The sequence below is a fragment of the Rhinolophus ferrumequinum genome, chromosome 4 (genome assembly GCF_004115265.2).
Source record: "Rhinolophus ferrumequinum isolate MPI-CBG mRhiFer1 chromosome 4, mRhiFer1_v1.p, whole genome shotgun sequence".
Taxonomy (NCBI): domain Eukaryota; kingdom Metazoa; phylum Chordata; class Mammalia; order Chiroptera; family Rhinolophidae; genus Rhinolophus; species Rhinolophus ferrumequinum.
This window is the reverse complement of record NC_046287.1, coordinates 26,821,603-26,849,375: the sequence shown is the minus strand read 5'-3', so window position 1 is coordinate 26,849,375 and position 27,773 is coordinate 26,821,603. Positions and strand designations below refer to the sequence as shown.

Below are 27,773 nucleotides of genomic sequence, written 5' to 3'. Positions count from 1 at the left end.
GTAATGTTTTTCTAATTTTTATCAGAAGTGGTATAGAAGTGCTTTGTATCTTAAACATTTGACATACAGATCAGAAATGGTCCAAAAACTACAGTATTCACCCTCAGTACTGATACTTCACAACATTTTGAAACTTTAAAGGTTCTTATTTAAACATTTAGAAGTCCTATTTTGATTCTTAAAAACAAACAAGCAATAATTAAATTTTTAGTACAATAATTTTATGTCCCATTTTTTTTATTACACCTCAGAAGAATTTTCGTTGTTGCTGCAGTTAGTTTTGTTGTTTTTCCTTTCAGCAGTATGCAATATCTTTATCCTGTGTCCTTCAGCATAACAGTTTGTAAATGATTAGCTTCAAGACAATTAAAGGTAAGTTTAAACCCATTTCATCTTACAATTAGCATTTGACCCCAACCATGCTAAGACCGGTAGGACTAGCCCCACCAAACCATTACCCAAGGCAGGTAAATAAACACATCAGCACTTTATTTTAGTAACTTTAGTATTATTGCACTCACTATTTTAAATTCAGATTTCTTAACTGATAGTTTGAAACATTAAAACTACAAAAGTTTAATTCAACACAACTTAAAATTATATTGGATTAAAGAAGCATGTAATATATAAAAAGGAACTTATGCCTGAACTTTGGAAAAAAAGGTATGACTAAATATTTTACAAATCTGAATTTAAAATATAGATATCTCAGAAAATTCTTTAGCAATGAAAACAAATTCATTACATTGGCTGTGATCAAATAAACTGTACACATAGTGATGAAGAACATTTCAAAAGCTCATTAGTAATCTTTAATATCGTCCCTTATACTCGTATAACAAGTCCTTTCCATTACTGTCAGCATCAAAAGCACATGAAAAACCCGATGCACTGGTCATTTTAAAGACATTATTTAGCCAGATGATGCTACAAGTGCTCCTTTAAACTCTCAGCATTAAAGTCAGAAAACTTCCAAAAGGGGGGGGAAAGGGTGGGGAAGTATTTAAAGGGAATTAATAAGAGGTTCCCTTCCTTTGTGAACAGTCTAGGATTGGTTTAACTCCCCGAGGCCAGATGCTTTCTTCACAAGGATAATTTCTTCTTTCTCCTACGCCCATACCAGAAAATCAACAAATACTCACTGGGTTAAAATTGAGTATTAAAAAAACTTTCCTTTTACTTTTAATTAACAAGTAGAATAGCCCATAGGAAAATATACTCGATCTACTAATATGAATGATATTAGGATTCAAACCAGAGGCCCTCAGCTCCATCCCTCGGAAGCTGTATAGAGGTCCCTTAGGTGGGCTTCCGTTTCCTCATCTGGAAAAATGCGAACTTCATCTGCTACTCCTAAAGAAGATCCTTCAAAAAGGATCAGATGAAAAACGCAGGAAAGCACTTAAAAGCCCCAAAGCACTAACATCAGGATGAGAGATGTGAACCTGGGACACTTAAATCCACATCTTTCCTCACACAGGTCCTCTTTCAAGGGTTAATCATTAGCTCCTCTCTGGCCTTCACAGGGTAATTATGAAAATAGTCTAATGCTTGGAGAATGTAAAGGTAAATAAGAAAGCAAAAGCACAGCTGAAAATTACAGTCTTTGTTAAATGATTGGTTTCTAAAAATTCCATGAGTACCGCACAGAAGAACCTTTGGACCATTAAAAAATTTAGTTTAACACATGATTAAGGGTGACTCATGGTCAGGAGTAGCCATTCAGTTCAACTGTGTCACTTTCCACTAAATATTAAAATAGCAAGTAACAAGGAATTTTAAAAATAAAAGGAAATGTAAAGGGCAGGAAAATAAGAACAAAACATTGATAATTTATGATTTCTAGTACCAGAAAGTCACACCCATTTAAAAAAAAAAATGCTGTTCAACTTTAAAAGTAATCCCATGTAGTTAGGAGAATGTGGGGGTGCTGCTTAAGAATCTTGCATAAAGCACAAGATTTTACGGGATGTAAATTATATCTCAATAAAGTTGTTAAAATACAAATAAAATTAAAGCTGCAGCATAGAAGGAGACAGGGAACACCTGCTTCCAGGGCAGATGCACTCCGAAAGGGACAGTAAGGGCACAAGGACATTTTTCACGCACCCCCGGTATGCCTCCAGCAAGAGGAGGACGAGAAACTAGAAACAGGTGGCAGTGGTTGGAAGTCGTGTCTGGTGACTCTTCACTGTTCATTCCTTTGTGCACTCCCACAGTGTCTTGGTTACCTTTCTGGAATTTGGTGCCTCTCCTTACTTCTGGTGTTCACATCTTCTGGATTCCTTCACTGCTCCAATTAAAACAGCTTTCTACTTGCCTTGCCTCATCCTCCAAACCCCATAAGGCAGGTTTTACTACCATTTTGCAATAAGAAAACTAAAGCACAGAAAACTTCAGTAATTTTGTTTACAAAGTACTATGGGAAACATGAAGATGAAAAAACCAGGGTTTCTCAGTCTTTCAAGTCTCCTGTTCTCCACACTGGAACAGGAGACAAAGCTAAGCCAAAATCACTATTTTTAAAAGAGATGGATATATATACACTACAGGTAAAAATAAAGTAGGACAATAATATGTAGAAGGAAGATGAATGCTGGAGAGAATAATAAAAACTTCTTAGAATAGGGATTTAAAGTGAACAGTAAGAAGACTAAATGTGAAAATACAAGTTTGCAAAACTGTCTGTGGCATTGAATTAACCCCACTCATGGGGACTCCATACTCCCTTACTGACATTCTAAATTCCATTGACAAAGTACCAGCGATTGGTTAAGTCCACCTGAAAATCCTGACAAGAAATAAGGCAGCTCTGTACTACTCAGGAGGGGGACTCGGAAATAAAATCTCCAAAACTCCAAAGAATGGGTTTCTAAGAGTAGAGACCAGAACAAACTAAACGAGCGATATTTAGGACCAAAGGTCCCTTCTACTCACACCTACTCTACAGCTTCCTGAGACCAAGGTGCCCCAACCACACTGATGAGCAGAGGGGTCTGAAGAAAACAAAAGTGGTAAAGGAAAGGCCCAGAGAGGAGAGAAGAGGCAAGATGCAGTGAGTCTCCCAGCACAGTATCTTCAGGCATCCCACTCCATCAGCTAGCCACTTAAGAAGTTGGGCAAAGCAAGAGTAGAAGCCAAGATAAGAAGATTGATATTAAAGAGAAGGGCAGAAACAATGAAATGGAAATGCCATTCTTTGAATACATACCAAAAAAGGAGTAAATACAACCAAAATTGGTTCTTCGAAATGGTCAATAACACATACATACCGCTGAATAGTGTGGAGAGAGAGAACGAGAGAGAATAAACTACAATGAGCAAAATACAGACTGAAAAGGAGCAAATAACGAAGATCTAATATAATGTCAGCTTGTTTATTTTTTTATCTTCTCCCCCAAAATGCAAGCCTGCCCCATGAGGCTGAAGACTTTTATCTACTTATTTGTTGCCAAATCCCCATCAACTATATTATCTAGAATGCAGTAGATATGCTCAGTGAGTATTTTTCCTGTAAATATATAAAGTTTTGTTGTTGTTGTTGTTGTTGTTGTTGTTTAAGAATAGTATAAACTATTAGCCACAATTTGAGAATCTAAATAGGATGGACAGATTTCTGGAATCATATGAAATGCCAAAATAAATGCAAGAAACGGAGTTTTAATCAGTGTTTCCCTGAAATTCGCCCATCTTTAAATGTTGTCACACATGTCAGAATAAGAGGAAGTATCACAATTCATTTTTAAGAGACTAATAAAATCTTGATCCAATTCTAAATAATGCCCAAAAAGAAAAATATAGGGCTAATTCACCTAAGAATATAAATGAGAAAAATCTTGGAAAAATATCAAGTAATAAAAGATAACAGAGTATTTTTCAAATCATCACAAAGGGTTTATTCCAAGAAAGCAAGGGTAGCTTAATATTGGAACACCTATCAGTATATTTCACCATATAAATGGATTAGAGGGGGAAAAATCAGATAATTTTAAAAGATGATGAAAATTTATGTGATAAAATTCAATATCTGATTATGGAAATATCCTCAAAGCCAAGAATAGAAAGGCCCATAAATTGATTTTGTAACCATATATACCCAAAAGTATAGCATAAAGTAGAACAGTAGAAAAGAGAAAGCTTTGATGCAGTCCTATTAAGATAGGAACAAGTCAAAGATACCACATAATGCTGTAGAACCTGACCAATGGGGTAAGCAAAAGATATGAGAGACTGCAAGGAAAAGGATTAAATTGTCATCATTTAGAGATGATTCAATTATCTACAGAAGAAAACCAATCAACCTTAGCACTAATGAGAGAGTTTTCAAATTCAAGAAAAACTTCTCAATAACATTTTTCTATTCTAACCATTAGAAGATATAATTGAATAAGATACCACTCAGAGAGAGCAGCAGCAAAACTATGAAGTTCCTAGATATAACCTGATAAATAAGATCAATTTGGGGAGCATTGGCATCTTTATAATGTTTTATTCCATCTGTGAACAGGGTATATTTGTTTATTTTTCAAGTCTTTTTAATAGGTTTTTTAATTATGGATAAAGTTCTGTTTTAAAATACATTGTGCCAAAAAATATTTGGGGGAAAGTCTAGACTCAAGAACAGTATTTCTCCACTTCCGTACTATTGGCCTTTGGGGCCACATCAATCTTTGGCATGAGATCTGACCTGTATATTGTACGAGGGTTTGCAGCATGAACTCTACCCACTAGGTCAGTAGCACCCCCATTCCAACTGTAACAATAAAAATGTCTCCAGACATTCCCAAATGTCACCTGGGGACAAAATCACCCCCAGTTGAGAACCAATACTCCAGAAAACTAAGATTATCTTTTTGGTCCAATATTCACACAGAGCAGTGTAATAGTAACGAGGGATGCCTGGCTCATCCCTGAACTGTTGATTCAAGAAGGGAAGGAAAAAGAAGGATCCTGAAGCCTAATCTTCTTTGTGGGGCAGGTCCTCAGAGAGGTTGCCAGTGTGCCGATCCTGAAATAAGCTCCTTTGTAGGCAACAAAATTGATGTAACCTTTCCAAGAGCCACAAGTTTTACAACCACATGAAACTTGTCAGCTGGGATCTCTCTCCACTGATTCTAACTATAAACGTTCTATAGTCTGTTAACCACAGGCTAAACATGGCATCTCAGAAAGCATAACTATGACAACTCCTTAGAATGCAAAATATGCTTGCATTTTTTCCAAAGTCATAATTTAAGAGAAAATGTTAGAGTCCAGGTTTGAAATGTAAAAACATCTTCATGCATTAAAATATGCTAAAATTAAAGAAAAACTTTTAAACATGATTCAAAGGTGAATAACCACTCTAAATTGCTGGATAGATGGTCAAACACATGATAAATATTAATAGCACATCTACACAGAGCCTAAAATATTTGTAAACATACTAGAGGTGATAGTATATTAAATGCAGCCGTTTTTCCTGCCCCAACTTCAAATTCAAGCCATTCACCTCCTCTGGACCCACAGACAGACCTGAAGCCAATTTCCATGACCTCCAGGATGAGAGCAGGTAGCATGTGTCCCCTCCACAAAAGGGTAAAAGATCATAAAGACACCTACCGGTAGTAGCAGAGACGTTTCCTGCTGGTGTCTCAAGATAGAACAAGAACCCACCTGTAGATTCACCGCCCACCATGTGGACAGAATCTGCCGAGCCTCCCTCACACAGTGAAGCCTCGAGGCTGAACCTGAGCTGCAATGAGGAGATGAGGCAAAGTCATCACATACATATGGGGGTCCAGCCGCCAAAGCAGGAACAAACAAGAAAAATCCTTCTGAGCCCTAATGAAATAGAGCTAGTGGAAGACTCAGGTAACAAGAGCAAAGAAAACAAGCACTTCAGGAAATTCAAGTCAATATCAAAAAAACCCTCCTTTTGTAACCAAAAACATATATACACACACGAGTGTGTGTGTGTGTGTGTAATTAGCAGATGAACTGAAGCATTAGCCTTACCAAGAGCAGAGGTCTCAAAGAAATAGCAACCACAGGGCACATCTACAAAGAGAAGACTTTGGGGAGAGTTGTGGGAGACCTATACACAAAAAAAAGGAGTTGCAGAAAGATGTGAGTGATAAACAAATAGAATCAACTTTCACTGAGTCAGACAAAATCTGATATACTCTGATAAGGAAAAAAATATAACACGCTTCCAGAGAAAAATTACAACGGACTTCTGATTTACAGCACTAGAAACGAGAAGATTGTGGACAACTCAGAGGGATGAAGTCTGCAATCTAAAAAGTCTACACCCAGACAAGCAATTATTCATCTATGAGGTGTGATTTAAAAATATGGTGAATGTTTAAATTAAAAATAAATGTGTTACAGTAGAAGACACATTGCCATTAATCCCCCTCAAAATACTCCCCCTCGCTTCAAATACATGTATCCATTGTTCTTGCCACTTTCAGAATCAGTTCTGGAAGTCCTCTTTCATGAGTATCTTTACTTCATCCTCCATCATGACAATGCTTTGTGTCACACATCACTTCTGGTACGGCAATGTCTGTCAAATAAAAACATACGGTGTGTCCTCGTCCACCTTATTCACCGGATCTGGCACCGTGCAACTTCAGGTTCTTCCCCAAAGTCAGAATGACCATGAAAGGTAAACATTTTGAATTGATTCAGGACATCGAGGCAGCCATGAGAGCACAACTAACGACACTCACGAAAGAGGACTTCCAGAACTGCTTCAGAAAGTGGCAAGAATGATGGGATAAGTGTGTTCAAAGGGAGGCAGAGTATTTTGAGGGGGATTAATGGCAATGTGTCTTTTACTGTAATAATTTTTAAAAATTTAAACAGTCACTGTATTTTGTGATCACACCTCAAATAGGTAATAGATATATCCAGATATGCAAAGATTCAGAAACTTCAACCAAAATAGGATCTAAGGGAACTATCTGAGAAATAAGTATAAACTAAGCATGTATCAGAGGTTTTGAGATAAATGAAGGGATGAATCAATGGTAGACTAAGATGCTGAGTAATGACACTGAGACACATAATATTAAATAATCACTCTAAGAATAAAATCCTGCAAGGAAAATTCTCAGTCCAGACCTAAAGTTGGGCTGCAGGGGAAGAGACAATGAGGGATAAATGTATTCTATGCCTGTTAGTTCCTTTGCTTGCCCCTGTCCCCTGTCTATTTTCTAGCTTCTCCCAGAACTGATTTTACTCCCTTCCTGTGCCACAGGAGGCGCCCTCTGAGGACTCCACCATCTTGGTTATTTAGTCAATTGGCCTCTGATTGGATTTGGCCATTGGGATGTATTAGATGGAGGTTAAAAAATGTAATAATAATAATAACATAAGGATCAGGATATTTTTTCACTATTTTTTCCCCACTCCTTCTCAATAACCTTCACAACTAAAACTCCCATCTGTCTGTCCTCCCCAATGGCCCAGATTTGGTTTTCTGGTTTCAGCAAAAGTACTTCCTTCTCCAACCTTCTCAGCCACGCAGGAAGATGCCTTTCCACTGTTGCTACCTTCTGTGCCTTAATATCCCTTGTTGGTTTCCTTCCCTCTTCCTACATTTGTAAGAGCTTTCCTTCTTTAAAGTCTCTTCATTTGAATAATGTGAATTATGGTTGATTTCCTGCTAGAATCTTGATATGTATAGTCCAAATTTCTTATTTGGGGGAAGAGTAGAGGATAGGATAGTAATGATTACAATGAGAAAGGTACATTTTTTCATATGTTAAGAAAACTAGATTCAGTGTTGTCTTATGATTTCATGACATTTGCCATGGAGAGATCTACTAATGGCTGCAAAGAGACGGAAGTACACAATGAATTTTAATTATTCACTAACTTTAGATCACGATTGATTAGTGCAATCTTACCTATTTTATATTTGAGTAACATATAAATGCCTCTAATACTTCTAATGTCAAGTTGTGAATTATCTTTTGATTAACGTACGAGAATCAGTGGTCTAAATTCATTAGAATAACAGAAAACGATTTATTGGGCTCCACCACCAGAGACGTGAAGTGTACCCCCTTTAACTACAAAATATCAGAGGCCATTACAGACTGCTTCCAGTTGTACTGAGGGCTTTCCTTCTCTTACTCAACATTTCTTCTTTCCAGAAGCTACAGATCAAAGCCACTCTCATTTCTCATTCATTAAGAATTTACAGTGCCAATATGACATGCAAAGCACTGAATTCGTTCAACGATGTTTCTTTCAAGAAATTTCTACTGAGCCATCATCAAGGCTGAAGACACTGTGTTTGGTCCTGGGTGGTTTGGCAACTCCCCTCAAGAAGCTTGTGGCATAATGTACTGCGTGGTGACGACAGTTAGCAACACTCTATTTTATATTTGAAAGTCATCGAGAGAGAAGATCTTCAAGTCTTCATCAGAAGGAAAACAACATGCAACTCTATGAGATTTATGGATGGTAACTAAACTTATTGTGGTAATCACTTTACAATCTATACATATAACAAATCATTATGGTGTACATCTTAAACAAACACAAAGTAATATGTCAATTATATCTCGTAAAACTGGGGGAAAATAAATCTTATATCTTCATTAGGTAATGAAAAGAACAAGAAAAAGAAGCTGGCAGGAAAGATGGACAACTGATTACAAGTGAAGTGCCACAGAAGTGGTGTTCTAGGTTAGGGAAACACAGAAAGGACTGTCATTGGAAGCGATGTGATGGCACAGAGAGGACACCAGGCCTGAAGCCAGGAGCGGGGTGCATGGCTCGCTTTTCCTTGGGCAGGTTACTTAGGCTATCTGATCTTCCGTTTTCTTATCTGCAGAAGGCAGCTGTTTGAAATGACTAGAACGTAGGTACTCAACATACGGCAACTTCCTTGTTTTTCTTCCATGAAGGGACAAGTTCAAGGCATGTTCATGTTCTCCCCCCACATTCAGCCCTTCAAGTGAATAAAAGAGCGTGTGTAAAAGCAAGGCTGTGAAAAGCATGGATGAGGTCATGGTTCTGTCTCTGAAATGACGGCTAGAAAGATGAAGTTTATGAATCATTACCAGCACAGACATGAGACCGTATGGCAGAAATAGTACCTTATCTAGGCTTTAGTTTATTTTCCTGATGCTCATTTTCCGCTTGTCCACTAGTCACCCTCCCTTTATTGATGATTTAAAATCTACCTCACTACAGTGCGTTGATTTAAGATACATATGCATCTTCTCAGTTCAATTTTACAATAAGGCAGGATTTTTTGTAATTTAAATAAGGTGACATTTATTTTACTTGTGTGAAATTATACCTCGACAATAATTGTAGCCCTCATTCAATCCATGATTTTTTTTATTCTTTTATTCTATGAAGCACATCATACACACACACACACACACACACATCCTTCCGAAACCCCACCAAAATGACAGCATAGAAATTTGAAGCTTTAACCCACAAGGACAAAGGCAACCAGAAAAGACACAACAGTAGAAGAAAACTTGAACAAACTTTGGAAGATGGAAAGTAAATGGACAAGCATCTACACCATCCATGAAGTGTAGATGTTTGACCACTGCACTGCACACCTGAAGCTGAAGCTGAATAATATTGTATGTCAACTATAATTTAATATACCGTGTTTCCCCGAAAATAAGACGTAGCTTGACCATCAGCTCTAATACATCTTTTGGAGCAAATATTAATATAAGACCTGGTCTGATATTATAGTATATTATATAAGACCCAGTCTTATATTATTTTAAAATAAGACTGGCTCTTATATTAATTTTTGCTCCAAAAGACGCATTAGCGCTGATGGTCCAGCTACGTCTTATTTTTGGGGAAATATGGTATATAGTCACGGGATGTAGAGTACAGCATAGGGAATAATCAGTGGAAATGTAACAGCTATATATGATGTCAGAGGGGTAGTAGATTGGGGGAGGAGTTTATCACTTCGTGAGGGGTGAAATGTCTATTACATTGATTTGTACACCTGAAACTAATAAAAAATAAAAGTAAATGGAGGAGTGGTAACTGAGTGAGCAGAACGAGGGAAATTTCAACCTCAGGACATGCAAAGGGATACTTCAGAAGCAAAGCAGGCAAGTTTCCCTAGAAAAAGACCCAGAGTTTAGAGGCTACAGGTCCTTCCAGTAGGAGAGGGGTAGTGAGGAAGATGAAATATAGAGAAATATAGAGAACAGTTGGACAAGGATCATTAGAGGTTTAAAAGAAGCTTTCAACTTAAAAGAGATCAAAGCCAAAAGGGGGAAAAAGTACAGAAAGAGAATTTGTAAGAAACAGAGACAATGCAGAGAACAAGAAAAAAAAAACTATATCTTCAGTGAGCTAAGACACTAGATTGCAATCATAACAAAAAAAAAAAATGCTATGAGAAAGGAATGATAAGAAAAATAAGTGTAGCAGAAACTTCACTGTCAACCCAACGTGGTCAGCATTTTCTTCCTCAGTAACAGAACCCCAGTAGTCTTGGAAGCAGTGATGTGTTCAGGAAAAACATTTTCCAGATTGTCTTGATGATAAGGGTGACCAAAGAAAAGTAAGTAGACCAATGAAAAGTTCTCCTTCATGGCACCAGCCGAACTTCCTGATGGGTCTTCAAACTGGTCTCCTTCCAGCCTGGACTACCCACAAGCAGAGATAACTGACACTTTTGGTCCCACATCATGGCAAGTGCTGAGGCACTGGCCACATCATACATAAGCTTGGGCCCCAAAATGACCCAACCCAAAATGCAATTTTCCCCAGAGTGTTTCAGTTTTGCAAAGAATTTTAACGTCACATTGGCCATTACAAACATAAAGAGGGTTGCTGTAACTAAAATGAATAATGAAACCTGAATTTTAAATGACTTGGTAATAATCAAGAAGCCAGAAACTCATCTGGAATTTATTAAGCAAAGTAGATTCATTTCCTTACACAAAAAAGGATTACTGTAAATTGCAGTGTGGCTGTCAACCACATTCTTTTACCAGAACTAAGGCCAAATTTCAAAAGTATCAGCTATTTGGCAAGTTATACCTTTAAAGACTTACAAGCATTTTCCAAGTCTAAAAATGTTTGCAAATTGGCTTAAAAACAGACAGTTGTATAAACTTTATCCTTTGAATAAAATACCTAAAAATGCATTTCTCTTCTTCATGGAAACTATAGAAGCTTCTCTTTTCTAAAATGAGCTTTTCTAACATGAGCTCATTAGGCTCATGTTAAGTGAGACATCATAAAATGTCCTTCTTGGAAAGATCTTACAATTGTCTCTTCCAAATTGAACACAGCAGAAGGACTAAATTAAAAGGATGACTCAAAGACACACACACAAAACATGAAAAGCAACTTAAAGGATAAAAAAAGATGCATAAAGAACAAAGAATAATTGAGATAACAGTAATATATTGACACTTCAAAAAAGTTTTTTTTTGTTTGTGTAATGAAAAGAAGAAACGTAACGCATTGAATCTACTCATCCTATTCTCTAATGTGAACCTTCAATAGATAATAGCTAAATGGAAGGGAGCAGTGAGTACAAGAACATACGGCAAAAAATACGGAATTTTTTTTGTTCAGCTTAAATGGTCTCGGCAAGTTGACTTAGATTATATTCTAAGTCCATTGACAGGAAAGAATCAACAGCAAAGAGGTGCTAAAACGAACATGAGGAGTCCTAGAGAGAAGATGACAGAAGTACCATCAAGAAACAGAACTCATTACTCTTAAGACACTTGTTCATTCCAACATCAGTTTCTCACAGGTGAAAGGATTTTTATCACAGCTTAAGAACAGCATAGAAAGGACTTAACTAAAAACCAATATTCACAAATCAGAGTTAGAATAAACAGTAAGTTATCCAACTGCATTGTGGGATTCACACACACTTACAAACACATACACACAAAAAACTTTAAAAATCAGCCATTCTAGGAAAGAGAAAAAAGTTATCATGTAATAATCCATTTTCTAATTATATACAAATTTAAGTAGAATAATAATAATAATAATGGCATTTACCATTTGTTGAGTACCTACATATATTCCACATTCTTTTCTTTCTACGCCTTATCACCATTTAGCAATCCTCATTGTCTAGTTGTAGGAATTTAGGCTTACAGATGTTGCTGCATGGTCACACATTTTACTCTGGGATTTGCCACGTTCTTAGGCAGTATTCCCCAAAACCCTGCCACTCTTTCCACTACACCATGTTAGAACGCTACAAAGAAACAAAGACACAATGTGCCAGAAATGTACACTTTCACGGCAACTGTGTATCTATATTTAAAAGTTAGAAATGCTTCATTTCCTTTCTTATTACCATCTGTTTCCAGATTAATATGACTTTAAGCTTCAGAGTTACTAAACCAAACTAAGATACATTTATTCTAAACATTTAATATTTATTGTAAACATTAAAAACAAAATATCTTCAAATGATTATCAGCTAAAAACCCTAGGAACAGAGAGACACTTTCCCGGTTTAGAAAAAAAGAAAAAAATTCAGAAGAAGATTAGAGTGACTTCCAGATGATCTTTAGCACATTAAGGTCACAGATTTCTAAAATATAGTAGTGGGATTTAACTTTACTACTTTATATAACAGACCACAATGATTCCTTCAGACCTCTTGTCCCAAAGCATACTTCCCTTAAATATGAAGGATTTGTGCCTCTAATATCTCTAACAATTTGGCTGAGGGCAGGGAATGGTTTTGTTAACCTAAATGAAGAAAATATTGATTTCTTGGTAACTCTTCTACCTCTTCTCTCATGGTGCATCTGCCACTACACAAAGACTTTCCAGAAGGATTTTCTGAAGCTTGGTTTGGCTCTCATACAAACACTCCAAAGCTGCACTTTCAACAAGTGAGAGGCTGCTCTCTCACCAAATTCAATAGCCTCGTCCCCATTTTCTTTTCCCTTGATCACTTCTTCTAGTCTTGAACACTGTTGATAATCCTCTTCCACTCTCTCTCTCTCATGGAACCAAGGCTTCCTTTAAGGATCCCTAACACTTTCTAGTTTTCTACTTAGCTTTCTGACCAGGACTTTCCTTAGCAGCCATAGGATTTCCTACGATTTCCTTTCCTTAGGATTTCCTTTTCTCTTCCTGTCCTCTTAGTAGAAGACATTTCCCAAGGCTTAGTTCTTGTTCCTCTCCCTGTGTGACACAGTCTTTCCCCTCCACTGACCCACTCTGTCCCATGGGCTCCAACATCAGCTGATGTGTCATTTAGAGAAAAATAAAATCAAGTCTTTATCTACAATTTGGTCTTATAATTCTCAGTACCTTCCACACTAAGCAGACTTCTAGCTTCATGGTCCTGCCAAGAGGACAACCCAACGGACCCTTGTTCATGCTAGTACCACCTCTAACCAACTCAGGTGCCCTCCACATTACTTTCCACCCATCATTTTTCTGGTCCAGCTCCCACGTAATAGTTCCCACGTGCTTTTCCCATCCTCAAACTTCCTGCAGATGGGCTGTTCAACGTGTCGTTTTCTCCCACGCTGCCCTGCAACTGTCCCCTCCCAATCAACACACGCCCCAGCAGGAGCCACCACAGGAAGTTCCCTCCCTCATCACACACACACACACACACACACACACACACACACACTGCCTCTAAGCCAGGGGTGTCCAGACTTTTTTCAACATTTTTTACCAAGAGCCATATGCGGTAAAATACACCAAAAGCCGGGCCACTCACTCGAGGTGAAGTACGTATTGCCTCACCTGGTTTATTTAAGTAAACTAAATATATTTTTGGAATGCGCTGCGGGCCAATTAACAATGGATCGCGGCCGCAGTTGGCCCGCGGGCCCCAGTTTGGACACCCCTGTTCTAAGCTCATCACATCCCAACAGCAGGAAGTTATTCATATCTTAATGGGAATTTTCACTACCATTTTATATCAAGTCTGAGCATTTTCCTCTGCTTTCTAACTTAGCCCCGACTTTGAAAGAAGAAAAACAAGAGAAACAGAGGAGGGCACATGGACTGGCGACCAGCATAACAGGGTGTGTGTGTGCCCAGACGGCAGGCAGAACCATAAAAGAGGGAAAGAAAGACAGGAAGGCGAATGAAGTGCTTGAGGGCTTGAGTTTTTCTGTTAGAAAAACTTAACTTCAAATAACGGTTCTTCTATCAGAATCAGCTGTGCAGTGGTAGGAAAGAAACTTACCTTCCCTGAGTCACTCTCTTCTCATCTGTCAAAAATACATATATTTATAAAAAGAACAGTATCACCTATTTCATATGACAGCTAGGAGGAATCATTCTAAAAAGCAGAAAGTTAACAAAGTCATTTTGAATGAAAACAGACAGGGGTTTCATCTTTCCTTTTTCCCTCAGTTCTGAACAAAACTCTTTCGACAGCCTCTACTCCTCAGTTTTACACCATTTCAGAATGATTCCTGGAAAATCTGGTATAAAATGCAGCACTTTGACAGCATGCAGTAGGCCTCTGAGGTTTGCGTTGGGGCAATGGAGGAAACGTTCTTGTTGTCAAATTTTAAATGATTTTATTTTATTTCTAAACAAGGTAAAACTATTTCCTGCTTCTCTGTCTCCAATTAGCACCTGGGTACAGCCCATACTCAAGCTGGAGCTCAGTAATCAGTGAGTTGTGAGATCTTTTTATGATTAATATCCCAAAGTTTAATTGTAATGTCTTGTCCCAGTGCAGGATATTCAGCTAAGGAGACTCATCTTCCAATTTTCGGGGACGTTTAATTTTCTCATGATACTTGTTTACCTCTGGGCATCTTTACAATTGGATGAACAAAGTCCATTTCTCATGCTTTAAATGTGCTTTTTTAAAAACATGCTTTAAATTTGCTCAATCTAGAACTGCACTGGAAAAAGAAAAAAAAGAAGCCTAATATAATAAAACCACTTGTCTTGTTGAATGAAGCGTAGCCAGAAAGTCAGTCATATCACAGGAGTAAAAAGATTTCAAGTATCAAGACTTAAAAGACATTTGTTCATTTATCCATTTATTTATCCAACGGATATATACTGAGGGCCTACTAAGTAGCTGGCACTAGTCCAGGCTGGGAAACAAATGAAGCCCTTGCACATAGGCACTTATCTTCTAGTGGGGGTAACAGCCAAACAAAAAAATACACATCATACAAAAGCAAGGGATGACAAGTGCTACGAAATAGAAGTGTATGGAGTGACAAGGACAGTTATTTTGTAGGGAGGAAGCGGGGGATAAGGAGGTATCCGTTAAGCTGAGACGTGAATAAGTGAGGGACACGGATTCATGCAGAAGGAACAGCAACACACAGGCTCTAAAACAAAAGCCTTCTTTGTGCATTTGAGGAACAGGAGGAAGCCAGTCTGACTGGAGCATGGTAAGTAAGACAAAGAATAGGAGCAGCGATGAGATAGGCAAACAGGGAACAGGTCATGTAGGACCCTATAGACCATGGTTTAAAACTTCAGAGTTTATTCTACCTGTCATGAGCAGCCGTTACGGGGGGAAGAGAAGGCAAGTTGGATATATTACCTCTGGATCACATTTTTAAAGAGGAATCTGGTTGTTTCTTTGGAAACAGGTAGGTGATAGCGGATATGGCGAGAAGTGGTCAGATTCTGGATATAGTTGAAGATACAGCCCACTGGATTTCTTGACGGATATGGAGTGTGATAAAAATAATGACTTCAAAGTTGGGGACCTGAGCAAGTGGGTGAACAGTGGCGCCATATACTAAGTGGGAAATATTAGGGGAATGAGTAGGTAAATGGCAGGGAGGGGGAGGAACTAATAATTATTTTGAACGTGATGTGCCTATTTGACCAGTGGTTGGAAATCTTGAGTGTAGACAGACATAGTAGAGGTGTAAACACAGTTAGAGGTATAGGTATAAGTATAGGTATAGGTATACAGATAGATATATAGGTTAGAAATATTGTCAGGACCAGGAATATAGATGTGGAGGTCATCCGCACATACAAGGTGTATAAAGCTATGAATTTGATAATATCTGCTAAGAAGAGATTGTAGACAAAGAAAAGACATGGAAAGATGAGCCAAAGAACACTGTAATATTTATGATCAAAATAATTGGGAGGATTCAGCAAAGTAAAATCAGAAACACTAAGTAAAAGAAAAATCCAGAGAGTAATGGAAGGAAATGGTTCAAGAAGGAAGGTGTGACCAATTGTGCCTGATGCTGTTGGTAGATGGACAATATTTTCCTTTGGACAATAGTATATGTTGCAAATTGATTGCACACCAGTCAAGAAGTAAAAGTAAAATGTTTTCTTATTTTCTCCCTCCTCAGGTAGAATGACTTTAAACCCTAATGAGAAAGAATTCCAGAATCAAAGTTTATAATGAGGTGAGCAATACCTGCCCTTCCTTTGAGTACTGTGAAATGGTGGTGTTACAAAATAATTCAGATATCTCATGACAACTAGGTCAAATTTCAATCTAGTCAAGAAGGCAAAATCTTTAATTATGGTCTTTGCTTCAGTACTTACATATCTAAAACACTAAGTACAAAGTATCATCAAAAATGTTGACACGTATTTCAAAAACACTGTACAATGACAGCCTAGAATTTTCAGTAAGTCATGGACTACTAGGTCATATAAGAGAAAATACTGATACTTTTGTAAATTGATTTATAGAATAGACTAGTTAGCTATAATTTATATCCTACTCTAGCTCAAAATATAACTCGATGTCACCATATAAAAATGCTTCCCTTTTGTAACACTTCAAATGGTCTGCTGAGCAGTAATCCATTCACTCAGATGCACCATATGAGTCTACTCAGATGTAACATATGAGTCTAAGGTCTGCAATTGCTAAAGGCGCCTATAGCAATTCAGTAGCTTATGTAATAATTGATCATCATCTGCTTCTAGGGACTCACACCACAAGATAGAAGCTGTAGTGGTACACACAGGACTAGTTGTAAATGGAAAAGAGCTCATCTGACAGCTTGAGAAGGAATAGAGACTGAGAGCCCATTCTCTTCCTGATTTATAAAGACTTTACCACAATTTACTGACTAGTGTCACTCAGTCGGGCAGTATGGTGATTAAGAGGTAAGGCTGTGGAGTCAAATTGTGTGGGTTCAAATCCTCAGTCACCACCTACTAGTTCTAGTGTTTCCTTGAGCAAATTATTTTACCTCTCACCCCTTTTTCCGCATCTGAAAGAAAAAGAAAAAAAAAAAACCCTGGCGTAACAATAGTCCTTCATTATAAAGGTATGCAGGTATAATGCCCTGGCCACACGTCCCGCACGTGGTGGGAAAAAACACCCCTTGCTTTCAATGTCAGTTATGCACCTTCTCTTGTAAAACCTTCACTAGTGGGTATCTCACCATTCACATCAGCCTGCTCTGGTGTAGGACCGCTCTTGTTTATAGAAGGGTCCTCAGAAGACTTGAGCCAAAAAGTCTCACTGTGACCAGTTATTACCAGTTCTGCCCTTTAAACCCACACAAAATTTTTCTAACCTCTCTCCTTATGAAAATCCCCACTGTACTTAAAGACAGACATAATGTCTCGTCCTGTGCATCATCATCTAAATTCACTCAAGCATCCTGTACCCGGGAATTAGAACCAGTCTTCAAGCACCCCATCAGGGAGGATTTCACAATCTGGAAAGGCTGTTTATGGGGCTGTGTTGGGATCCATCTGCAGAACTTGCTAACACCCATCTCCTTAGAGCAAAGTGCCAGACTGAGTGCATTAAGTCTCTGTTCTCAGAGTTGTGCGTATGTGACAGCTATTATCCTTATTAAGAGCTTGGGGTACATCAAAAGTGTTTCTAGAGAAACACACCCAATAATTACCTTCAAGAACTAAAGAGTAAGCACAGGCACGCATAATTTATCATTTCCTTGGGCACAAATACATTTGTGACAGTTAACAGGCTTAAGGTGACCTGCAAACATCAATTAAATAGGCCAACCATGGTGACTGGACACAAAACATTCATTCCTTCAAGAAGCATTTGAGAACTTTCTGTCAGGGACCGTAGGACCGAAGAACAACAGACAACTCAGTCTGCAGATGATAACAGATGAAAGAGTTCACCCTACAAAGTCTATGCCCTCCAAACTGAGTTAGGCAAATTTGCTGACGTTGCTTTGTTTTCCTTAACTAACATGCTCAAAACTACTGCTTTTCTGTAATTCAAATGATGGTATGATGAGAAGCAGTTTAAAAAGGAAGCGGGAGGTAAAAGGAACCAGTTAGTCTCAGTAGCAGTCGCTTACCAGCCGAAGCACTCTCGGCATCCAGAGGGAGATGGCACAAGAGCATTGCGTGGAAGACCAGGAACCAAATGGATTGGCACACACTCCCTGCCACACACTCAGCATTATTCCTCTCAGCCTAGGAGAAGCTGTAAGAATTCCTGGGCTATACAAATGGCTGAAGAAACATCATGGTGCTTCACTTCCTTGAAACGGCCAATTGTGCAATTCTTCAACTCACAATTATGTTGAGAATTCCCAAGGTCTATCGCCAGACAACCCAAAAGGAAAACAACTCAGGAGGCACTTCCTTAATGGCCCTACTATGCCCATGATCTTGGAGACTTGCCTCACCAGGCCAGGGACCCTCTGACCCTTTTGTGACCTTATTCAGAGGGGACAGAACCTTTCTTGTTTCAGCTTCATCCTTTCTCGCTGGAAGAAACCCAATGAGTCATCTCTTAGATAAATGCTTCACATCATTAGTGATATGAGAGAAAAATAGATCATGCATCTATTCATCTATTTATTTAGAGAGAAAATGCAAATGACAATTTTTCAATTCTGGTCAGAATATGGAGAAGCTGGGTCCTTCACCCCGTTCATGGTTTTGCAACAAAGCTTTCAGAGGGTAACTTGGTGATGTATATCAAGGACCAGAAAATCATTCATTCTCTTTGGCCCACTTAGTTCACTTTTCTAACTGGTTCAAGACCATTTTGCTTTATTCAAGGTACAAGTTCTTTGTAATATCCTACACTTTAAAAGAGGTCCATTTTTTAGCTTTCAGTACACCAGTACTTTGGAAGCTTCCAGAATGACTGACACTGTAAGGAATCCTCCCAGTTCCTCAGGAAATACCTTGACTTATTGGTTTAAACTTCCAGGAGTCAGGCGATTCTTACGGCATCCCGACCCTGGTTCCTATTTGTGTGAATCAGTTCCTTCCAAGACGATTTGGTGAACTCCCTCATCTCCTACCATCTGTCCTGTCCTAGAATACTTTCTTATTTGCCAAATAAAGATGGGTTCAAGAAATGAGAAAATGTGGCATAAAGAAAAACAGGAACAAATTGATATCGAGCCATTTAACGGTTGTGCAAAACTACCCTGAGAAATCTATGATGCTAGAAATCAGAAGAGCAGTTGCCTATAGGAGGGGTGCAGGCTGATGTGTCCTTCTGGAAAGGAACTTTTCTGAGTGATTAAAACGTTCTATGTCTTGATTTGGATGCTGGTTATATGGGTATATACATTTGACAAAACTCCCGCAGCTGCACACTTAAAATCTGTGCATTTCACTGCATGGAGACATTACCAAAGTAAAAATAAAACAACTCTCAGCAAGTCCTTGAATTTGTGATAAATGCAACTACGAGATCTCACTAGTTATGAAGCCACGATGTCCCAGCCCAGTGGGCAAATGTGTTAGCCCCACTCCAGCCTCAGCTCAAATGCCGCCTCCTCTGTGAGGCTGCCTGACTCTCCAGGCAGACTCAGGCTCCTCCTAAATGTCATCCCTACACATCGCACAGACTTCCATTATAGCAATTATCTGATGGTGCTGGTCCTTAAACCTTATTTTTGAATTTTGTGAAAGCTACAACCTTAAGATTACACTTTCATGTTTATCAGGCACCATGCCAAATCCTCAAGCAAAAGATAAGATACTGTTCCTGCCTTAGTGAGTTCACCATCGAATATGGAAAAATGGATGGAATTACACCAACAGTGCAGAAAGAAAGATCAACACAAGCAGGGAGGAGAGGAAGGAATGATGCGGGTGGAGGTTTAGTGGTTCAGAAAAGGCGTCACATAAAGGTTGATTATAGCCCAAGGATGGAGGAATGAAGAGGAGTAATGGGGATTAGGTCCGTAAGACATAAGGAGTAGTCCATGCACCACAATCTGGAGGTGAGAAAACAGCATCCTGTGTGGGGGGAAACAGGCAATGGCTAGGGAGCACTGACTGCTTTATGGTCAGCAACTCATTTAACCGGCACAACCTGCAAGGGAGGTCCAGAGAAGAAAACTGAAAACTGAGGCCCACAGGAGGTAAGTAGCAGAGCCAGGACTTAAACAATGATTTGATTCCAAACTGTGCTCTTCCCCTCCCTCCCCTTTTTGTTCATTTGTATTGAGTTATAGTTGACATACAGCTCTGTATGCATTTAAGGGGTACTGCATGTCTTGACATACAAATATTGCAAAATGTTACCACAATAAGCTTAGTTAACATCCATCTCCTCATACAGTTACAAAAAAAAAAAAAAAAAAACCCACCTTTTCCCCTTTTTCCCTTCTGATGAGAAGATTTACTCTCTTAGTACCTTTTAAATACACCATACAGCAATGGTTAACTATAGTCACAGTAAATTGGCTTAAGGTGGTCAAAAGGTAAAAACTCCCAGTAAAATGATAAATTAGTACTTGGTATGTAATGTACAAAATTACACTCTTTATCTCTATACTGTCTGGCAACTACAAAAATAGTTTCGGAGAAAATGACCCCAAAATAAAGATAGCTATATAGGCAGAGAACAGATTGTAAAGAGTTGTGAATGGGATACTTCACAGCACAGCATTATTTAAGGATTGTGGATTTTAAAAATCTTCTCTTGACTCCCCAGGAAACGAGGATAACAAAATCAGGTTTGTATTTTGAAAAAATAATTTTGGCTGCAGGAGCTAGTATAAGCACTGCTTTCTAACATGTAAGCATTTTGAGAAATTTTTACCATCACAGGAATTTCAGGATTAGTATCTGTTAATTATAATTATATGCAATGATCAAAAAAGCTTCTATGAAGTCAGTAACATTTTTAAATGAATGTTTATGTCACTCTCATATATCTGGAAAGCGATGGCACCAATCCATGAAAGCTTCGTTTAGTCTACAGAGCACACTGGTGTGCGATGAGGATTTACGTACACCAGGCAAACCCTTCCCGACCAGACCACAGAATGGAAACCACCAGTACAAGGGATGCAGTTTACAGGGAAAGAGGAAAACCACTTGGAAGGATTTTGCCTGTCTTAATGGGGGACCCACAGAGTACAATTCTTTAATATTTTAGTACCAAAGGTAAGCAACGGTGGGGAGGGGGCAGGTGGAGAAACAGATCACTTGGAAGCAACTAAGGGAGGATTCACATTCTGGTGCCAGGCTTGGCAATGAGCTCTGTGGCATCCCTTTGGTCCTTCTACAAAGTGACAGCGATACTGAAAGAATTGAACTCAGAGATAAGAGGAAGAGCAGGTGAGCAGGAAGGTGATGAATTATAGTGGCTCTTCTGCTCCAGCCATAAAAACGACTGCTATATTTAAACATCAACCCAGAGAGTAACATTAACTCACAGACTGGAAGCTGGTGACCAACCAATGCAATGAGCCATATACCCAGTTTTCAGTCTCATTGGCATTTTGTCTGTTTACTACAAGGCATTTTAATGTCCCAAAAACGAGAGGCAGAGGAAACGATTAGGTCTACAAAATTAAAAGGTGCTGCAGAAAAGCACCAAAATTAGAGGGTCCAGCCTGCATTTTCTACCACTTCACCCACTCCGTGACCTTGCTAGAATTAAGCTTCCCCTCTGCCTTTGCCTCAAACCATTATACTATTTGGTTTTAAACCAGTGTTTAATCATAAACCAGCTCTGCTACATTATTAATATTCCGAACAGCATTTCCAACCAGATAATATCCAATATCATTATGTCGAGTTACCTTAAAGGGTGCCATTCCTACATTTGTTTTTAACTGAAAAATTAAACTAACTAGAAGTATATATACATATGTATATATGTATATATATGTATATATATATATACACACATATATATATACATGTATATATACACACTCTAAAGTATCAAGTACAGAAATAGTCATAAAAAGATAGTAAGTGGCAGAATAACAACCACTAGCCCTTACCTACCTCACTCTTTCTCCTCCCCTTCCCCCAAAAAATAAGATAAATAAAACTTTAACTTTGGTTGTGGCAATAATACATTAGCTATTTAAAATCACAAATGGAGAATGGAAATGGCAAGGACATATTGACGGCGACTCTGGTCATCGTTCAAAGTTTTACAAGATAACTGGAGTTTCTTGACCTTGGGCTATTCAAAGGTGAAGGTGAGAATAAAGGTAGATTACAGCATATGTACCATACATGTAATATAAAACATATGTATAGGTGCATATCGACACACATATGTAAACGACCCACTTACACTTCAATATATGTAGAGGAAAGTATAACAGAAAGAAAAAAATGAGCCAGAATATTAGCAAGCAGGAGAATGACTTACACTATAATCTTCCTTGCTTTCCAAAATACTTTATAAAATACACTTTGGAAACAATATTTTTTCTTCAAATTAAGGGTTCTCAGAGTTAAAGAGGCTGTGGCAATGAGGGAGTCATTCATCCTGCTTTTTTTGGCAAGAACAATATTTTAAAATATGTGCTTTGGTTGTAAAGGCAAAGCTAAGGAGACAAGTAACTTTGGATACTAAATAAAAATAATTAAATAAACCTAAGAGTGAACACACTGCTGTCACTTCAAATGCCCAGAGTATACCAAAGTGTATGTAATGTCCATTATTCACATATCTTCAATGAACGGACTGCCTTGCTCCCTGTGGCATAGAGAAAAAAAAAATCACTTAATTTTAGTTTCATTAATTATATTAAAATGATATGCCAAAACCTTTAGAAAGATTTGGCTCTCTGCTAATGATGAACAAAACACTTTACAGAGTTGCCAAATCATTGCTGAAAAACACTTTGAATGGGGTGGAATGGAAGTGGGAAGATGAACATATTTATCATGCACTATGAATATCTTTTATCACAAAATACTTCCCTGAGTTTATTAGACACAACTTTCTCACAGAAATCCAAACAATTATAAGCAAGCTATGATAAACAAGGGATTTTTAGACTTTAAAAATGTGCATACTAAAAAAGAAAAGGGTGTGAAATCATCCATACTCACAGATTTCCTGAAGCAAAAACAAAGCATAGATATAAACTCTACACAGGAGGTATGTAAAACTCCAAAATGTCTCCATATTTCTTCCCTTCTTTCTCCCTTCATCCACAATACTCAAGCACAAAAAGGGCAAGTTAGTTAGTTTTTTTTCTAAAAGTATGCAGAACAAACACTGCTAATGGAAAATTACCTTTGGAAGCTTTGACTTTTCTAAGTTTATGAATGAGGAAAGTTATTTCTCTTAACTACATTGCTGGAATTTTTCTACTCTCATTTCAATTCAAAATACAAGGCTTATTCTTCTCCCAACCTTCCCATGCACTCCTCTCACACCTTTCTAAGTCACCTTCAGACTAGCTTAAAGTTTAGGCCCAGAAAACACTAGAAGCTAATTTTTTAGACCTCTTCTACAGTCTGGTGGGTAATGCTACTCAGATTTCACATTACTTTATTTAGCGTAAGAAATGTAACATTGAACGTTTATTCTCTTTATTTTTTCCACTTATATACACTTATTTAAGTACAAATGAATTATTTTTAAGCAGCTTGCTTTGGAATTCTTAAAATATGCTCTTTTTCCTGTGAAATAATCTCTAAACCTAATTTGAATTTTTAAATATGTTAATCTATATTTAAATATGAATTAATTGAATATGAAATAAATTAAATATGAATAAACCAGCACGTGGCATCAATAACTCCTAAAAGACTACAAGGCTGGCGTAGGCAACAGTTTTCTAACAAGCAGCTGTTCCTGATTCACATCTGCTGGGAAGATGTCTTCAGCATCATTAAAAAAGTCATCTTTTTCGTTCAGTAGAATAACGGATAGAAGTCCAGGTGCTAATATTCTACAGATGTTAACCCTAAGATGATGAAGAAGCCTCCAAGAGACCATCTCCTTTTCAATGAGAAAAAAAGGGAATGAATGATCTTGTTTCTGAGGCACAGCTGGGAAAGTAACAACCCTTCGGTGAATAACCCCAGGGTATCTTATCTCATTAATGCCGACTTTAAAGAAGTACAAGCCCTGACTCCCACCCCCAGGCTCCGGAAGCTGCCTGGAAGAAAGCATCTCTCCAGGTGCGCCATAGGTGCCTAAACTCTTCTACCCACCCACCCACCCACCCAACACACACTTAATACACTACCCGTGCAGGTATGTGTCCGGCACCCACTCAGGTCACCCCAAGAAACGCACCCGAGGACCCTGGGCCGTCTCTGCCCCGCAGAGAGACATCCCAGGCGTCCCGGTGCCTTCGTAGGCTGATCCCCAGGGATGCGCGGACCCCGATCCCCGGTGGGCCAGCGCTCGACTGTGTCCCGGCAGAGGAGCTCTGGGGAAGCCTGCGAAGACCGTCGAGGGTAGGACAGCGCTAAGTTTAGATGGACGTTCAAAGACAGGAGAATCAGAACTTGCAAAGTCCCCCAAAACTGTACACGTAGACCAGCCGGCTGCCTCGCGCCCGGGACTGTCCCAGGAAGAGACTGAGGCGCAGAGGGGCCGGGGTCGCCCTCATCTCTTCACGCACGCAAACCCGAACGGAAAGGAGCGGAGCAAAAGCACTCACCTCCACCCATCTCTGGGCCTCAGCGAACGCTACGGCGCAGTCGCCTTCGGCCTCCTCCATCGCTTCCAGGACTAGGGCAAGAGGGAGAGAGAGAGTCCGTGGGCGCGCGGAGGGGCGGGGGTCTCGCGCGCGTCTCAGCCGCCGCCCGCGCCTCTGATCTGCCCGCGAGACGCCCGGGTTCTCCTTCCTTTTGTTGCGATCTGCAGCTCGGGAAGGTTTCGAACCCGCAAAAACTTGAAGACGTGGCTTTCTCTAAACTCCTGTAAACGACCCAAGGTCCGCGGGGACACGGGCAGCCTGGCAGGGCGACCAGAGGCGGCGCGCAGCACCAACAACTGTTTGGACTTCAAAAGTCGCAGTGCTGTCGCCGCCCTCCCCGGAATGGCCCCGCCCCAGCCCACCCGGGGCCGCCGAGTCGCCGCTTCCTTCCGCCCCCCTGCAGCTCTCCAGGGCTCCCCGGCCGCAGCCGCCTTTGTGGTGAGACTGTCTGGGCCAGGAGATGCCACCGTCAACCAGAGGCCGGGGCCCGGGCCACGCTCCCGCTCCCGCGCTGCCCGCTTGGACCGCAGCTCCGCCCCGAGGGGATGCGCCCCCGAGCCCGCATCCTTCCCGCCTCCGCTCCCCTGGCCGCCTTCTCTGTCTCTCTCTCGGGACCCCTGGAAGCGGCTCCCCCGCGGCTCGAGGCCTCCGGGCCCGCCTGACATACCAGGAATAGCTGCACACAATTGCACCTTTCTCGGCCAAGAAACTTCCCCCGCGGGGACCGGCCCGGCCCGCTGCCCTCACCTGCGGCCGCACCCGCTGCGCGCGGCTCCCGCTCACTAAGAGCCGGCCGTGCGGCGTGCGGGCTCCGCCGCCAGGTGCGCGGCCGCCCCCTCCCCAAGCTCTCCGCCCCCACCGCGGCCGCCCGGGCCCTCCTGGCGGCAGGTGAGGGTAGTGTCTTGGGCACGTGCCGCCCATTTCGCCCCGCTTGGGCCAGGCCCGCTCCGCCCTGCTTCCTGGTGGGTGAAGTGGAAGGTACCTGCCACTCCAGCCTCGTCTCCTTGTAAAGGGTTCGAGCGGAAGGGTACCCTGCTTTCTCCTGCCCTTCACCCTCTAGGCCGAGATCAGGCCATCTGACCGCCCTCACCCTGAGCGTCGTGGTTTGGGTACACTCAGGGGACAGTGAGGTGACAGTGTCCGCAGAGTCCTTGGGTAGTTGCTCAGGGCTGGAGGGTCGTAGCCTCTTGGGTTGGCTTATTTGTGTTCTTTTCATACACAAATCAGATCCGAAAGGACCCTGCTCATCTGTCTTGGCTCCCTAGGGACCTGCTCAGGTCCTGAAGCCCTATCCAGACCACACGTCGATTGGAAGAATGGATTCTTACCCCTTTTAGGAAGCAATCCTTGTCCTCCGCGTCCCCTCTTCTTTTCTGGTTGTTTGTTTACTCTTTACAATGAAAACTATGTCAAATATTTAACAATTATTTTCATTTTTACCTTATTTCATCACCTTTTCTGCTGAAGTTTTAAAGTAAAGATAGATAGATATTGTGATATTTCACTCCTAAATATCACAATATACATCTCATGTTTAAAAGGACACTTTCTACATAACCATATTACCATTTTCACAAGTAACTAAAGCTAACAATAATTACCTAATATAAAGTTATACCCAATTCAGACTCAAATTTCCCCAGCTGATCCCAAAATGTCTTTTACAACTTATTTACTCAGACCAGAGTCCAAAGAACGACCACACATTGCATTTGGTTACATCTTTTTTAACCTAGAATAGCCTCCTCGTTCTCCTCACTCCCCTAGTTTAAGAATGACATTGTCTTGTTAAAGAAACCAGGGCAGCCTTCTGGATTTGTCTTATGGCTTCTTTGTGGTATCTTCAACATAATTCTCTTTCCTCTGTATTTCCTGTTACCTAGATGTTAGATCCACAGCCTGGATTGGAACCCATTTACTCTTCTGCATAAAGACTTTACTAACTTTTTTCCCCACTGGTGTGACTTCTAGAGGATGGTTGGTATGTTGCTGTTTTTCCCCAGTGGCCTCTTTTTTAAATAAATAAATATATATATACATATATATTTAAGTAAATATATATATTTCAATAACAATTGACATTGATATATATATATAAATATATATATATATGTGTTTCAATTACAATTGACATTAAATATTATATTAGTTTCAGGTATTCAGCATAGTGGGTAGACATTTATAGAATTTATGAAGTAATCCCCCGGATAAGTCTAGTACCCGCCTGACACCATACATATTTATGACAATATTACTAATTATATTCCGTATACTGTACTTTACATCCCTATGACTATTCCGTAATGGCCAATTTGTACTTCTTAATCCCTTCACGTTTTCCACCCTGTCCCCCAACACCCTCCCACCCAGCAAAAATCAGTTTATTCTCTACCATGTTTCCCCAAAAATAAGACCTAGCCGGACAATCAGCTCTAATGAGTCTCTTGGAGCAAAAGTTAATATAAGACCCAGTCTTATTTTACTATAAGACCAGGTTAATATATAATATAATATAATGTAATTAATATAATATAATATAATATAATATAATATAATATAATATAATACCGGGTCTTATATTAATTTTTGCTCCAAAAGACATATTAGAACTGATGTCCTGCTAGGTCTTATTTTCGGGGAAACATGATACCTATGAGTTTGTTTCTGCTTTATACGTTTATTTTGCTTTTTAGATTCCACATATAAGTGAAATCATATGGTATTTGTCTTTCTCTGTCTAACTTATTTTACTTAGCATAATACGCTCTAGGTCCATCTGTGTTGTCACAAAGATTTCATTCTTTTTTAGGGCTGAGAAATATTCCACTGTATATATGTAGCACATCTTCTTTATCTAATTGTCTATCGATGGACACTTAGGTTGCTTCCATAGCTTGGCTATTGTAAATAATGTTGCAATGAACCACA

The 27,773-nt window shown here is 39.6% G+C and overlaps 1 protein-coding gene across 14 annotated transcripts in view; it reads right to left on the bottom strand.

Moving 5' to 3' along the window:
• LMO7 (LIM domain 7) overlaps nucleotides 1-25,169 on the bottom strand; it is a 190,174-nt gene extending 165,005 nt beyond the window's left edge. For 3 of the 14 annotated variants that reach the window (XM_033104130.1, XM_033104127.1, XM_033104132.1), the window contains exon 1: nucleotides 24,807-25,167. In XM_033104130.1, coding sequence (XP_032960021.1) covers nucleotides 24,807-24,866 — 60 coding nt within the window. In that variant the 5' untranslated portion in view covers nucleotides 24,867-25,167. Of the gene's footprint in view, nucleotides 1-24,806 lie in introns of all 14 variants that reach the window. The other 11 variants (XM_033104139.1, XM_033104141.1, XM_033104140.1 and 8 more) reach the window with 6 other exon arrangements.
• Between the last annotated feature and the right edge of the window lie 2,604 nt (nucleotides 25,170-27,773).